Source organism: Amphimedon queenslandica, unplaced genomic scaffold (assembly GCF_000090795.2).
Source record: "Amphimedon queenslandica unplaced genomic scaffold, v1.1 AMPQUscaffold_5443_Cont22588, whole genome shotgun sequence".
NCBI lineage: Eukaryota > Metazoa > Porifera > Demospongiae > Haplosclerida > Niphatidae > Amphimedon > Amphimedon queenslandica.
In genome coordinates this window covers 1-1,678 of record NW_003554255.1, presented here as the reverse complement: position 1 = coordinate 1,678, position 1,678 = coordinate 1, and the positions used below count along the sequence as shown (strand labels likewise).

At 35.1% G+C, this 1,678-nt stretch overlaps 1 protein-coding gene across 1 annotated transcript; it reads left to right on the top strand.

The window, feature by feature from the left end:
- Positions 1 to 808: 808 nt before the first annotated feature.
- On the top strand, positions 809 to 1,595 carry LOC109592372 (uncharacterized; the record flags this gene model as incomplete). Its single annotated transcript, XM_020007833.1, has 3 exons — positions 809 to 833; positions 918 to 1,415; positions 1,473 to 1,595. Coding segments are annotated over exons 1-3 (625 nt in total), but the record flags the coding sequence as incomplete, so codon positions are not given.
- Between the last annotated feature and the right edge of the window lie 83 nt (positions 1,596 to 1,678).

Sequence of the window (1,678 nt, the reverse complement as noted above, 5' to 3'; positions counted from 1 at the left end):
CAAGGTATATAGGATACTACACACACACACACACACACACTTTAACTACTAACTGATTTACCATATATGGTATGATTAGAAGTAATCATAGTACATGAATTTATGGGCTACTGTACATGCAGTGCAAATTTGTATAAGCTACAAATAATATTGAATATGATTATCTAATGGTTTGTACATTGGTTGAACCAGTCTTTGGTGTGTATGTATTATCTGTATATTCTGTTGTGTTATTATGCATATACTGATTACTCTCTTCTTTTATATTATTATTCAGTTAAAGGTGATGATAGTAATGATATTATGAGCAATGTATTAGAAGAGATGAGACAAGAACAGGAAAAGTTGATTGAAGAGAAACAGATTATTACTGGTTAGTGTATCATCAGTACATAATATTAGATGAGAGAATATTCTATTATTGTATAGAGGATAATGAGAAACTGAAACTTAAAGTAGTTGATATGGAGGAGAAGGAGGAACAATATCTCAAGGAGAAACAGATCATTATTGGTTAGTTAACTATACACACAGCATGTATTAGATGAGAGAATATGTTTATTGTGTAGACGACGTTCAAATTCTCAAAACTGACATTTCTAAGAAAGACAAAGTTATAGCCAAACTGACATCACAAGTAGAGGAACAATCACAGAATGAGAAACAGATCATTACTGGTTAGTGTATCATCATCAATCAATAATAATTATTAATATTCTATTAATTTATTGACCTTAAAGAAAAGGACTTGTACATAGCCAAACTAGTGAAGGAAAGAAGCAAAGAGACTAGTTCCATTGGACTACAATTTAATTACCTGATCCCTTCAATGGGTAAATTATTGCATGCATGTACCCTACATGTGAATGATTGTGTACTATACTGGTATCAGATATGATGTGTCTGTATTGTTTCAGATTCACTAGACTCTAGTGTCATTATAGCTGGACAGAAGCTCTTTATCCTACAAAGAGACAGGTCTCACTCATTCCAGTGGGAGAAATATGGATTCAGATTAGAGTCTCCTCAAGGAGCAGTGTCCAAGGATACTGAAGTAGCTGTTATTGCACTAGCTGGTGGTAATTTCAAGGTACCCAAAGGTACTGTGCTAGTGAGTGCAGTATATGCAATATCAGTATCTAAGGCACTATTAAAACCACTGGTAATAGAGCTACAACATTGTGTGGATCTAAGGAACACTAGTCAGACTGGCTGCCTCAAGTTTGTCAGAGCTCCACTGAAGTCTCCTAATGCTTACCAGTTCAGTATAGTTGAAGAAGGATCTTTTAGTGTAGGGAACAGATATGGCTCTATTGAACGTGATGAATTCTGTGCTTTTGGTATTGTACATGTTGGTAATGGAGACACACCTAATGGAGGTGGGACTGGATCAGAGAATGATACACAAACTCAAGGTATACAATAGTGTTTGTATTAATAATTTACTGTTGATGTGTTTGTATGATGTATAGGAACAAATAATGATAGTGAGGAGGAGACTAATGGAGACACACCTAATGATAGCAGTAATGGAGCAGGAGAGAATAGTAGTGGAGGAGGAGCCACTTCATCAACAAGTACTACACCACCTCATAGTATGTAACTGTATCGTGTATACTGCATGTTATGTTTTACCTTATAGACTCAATTAATGATGATCCTTCTCAGTTAGTCCATG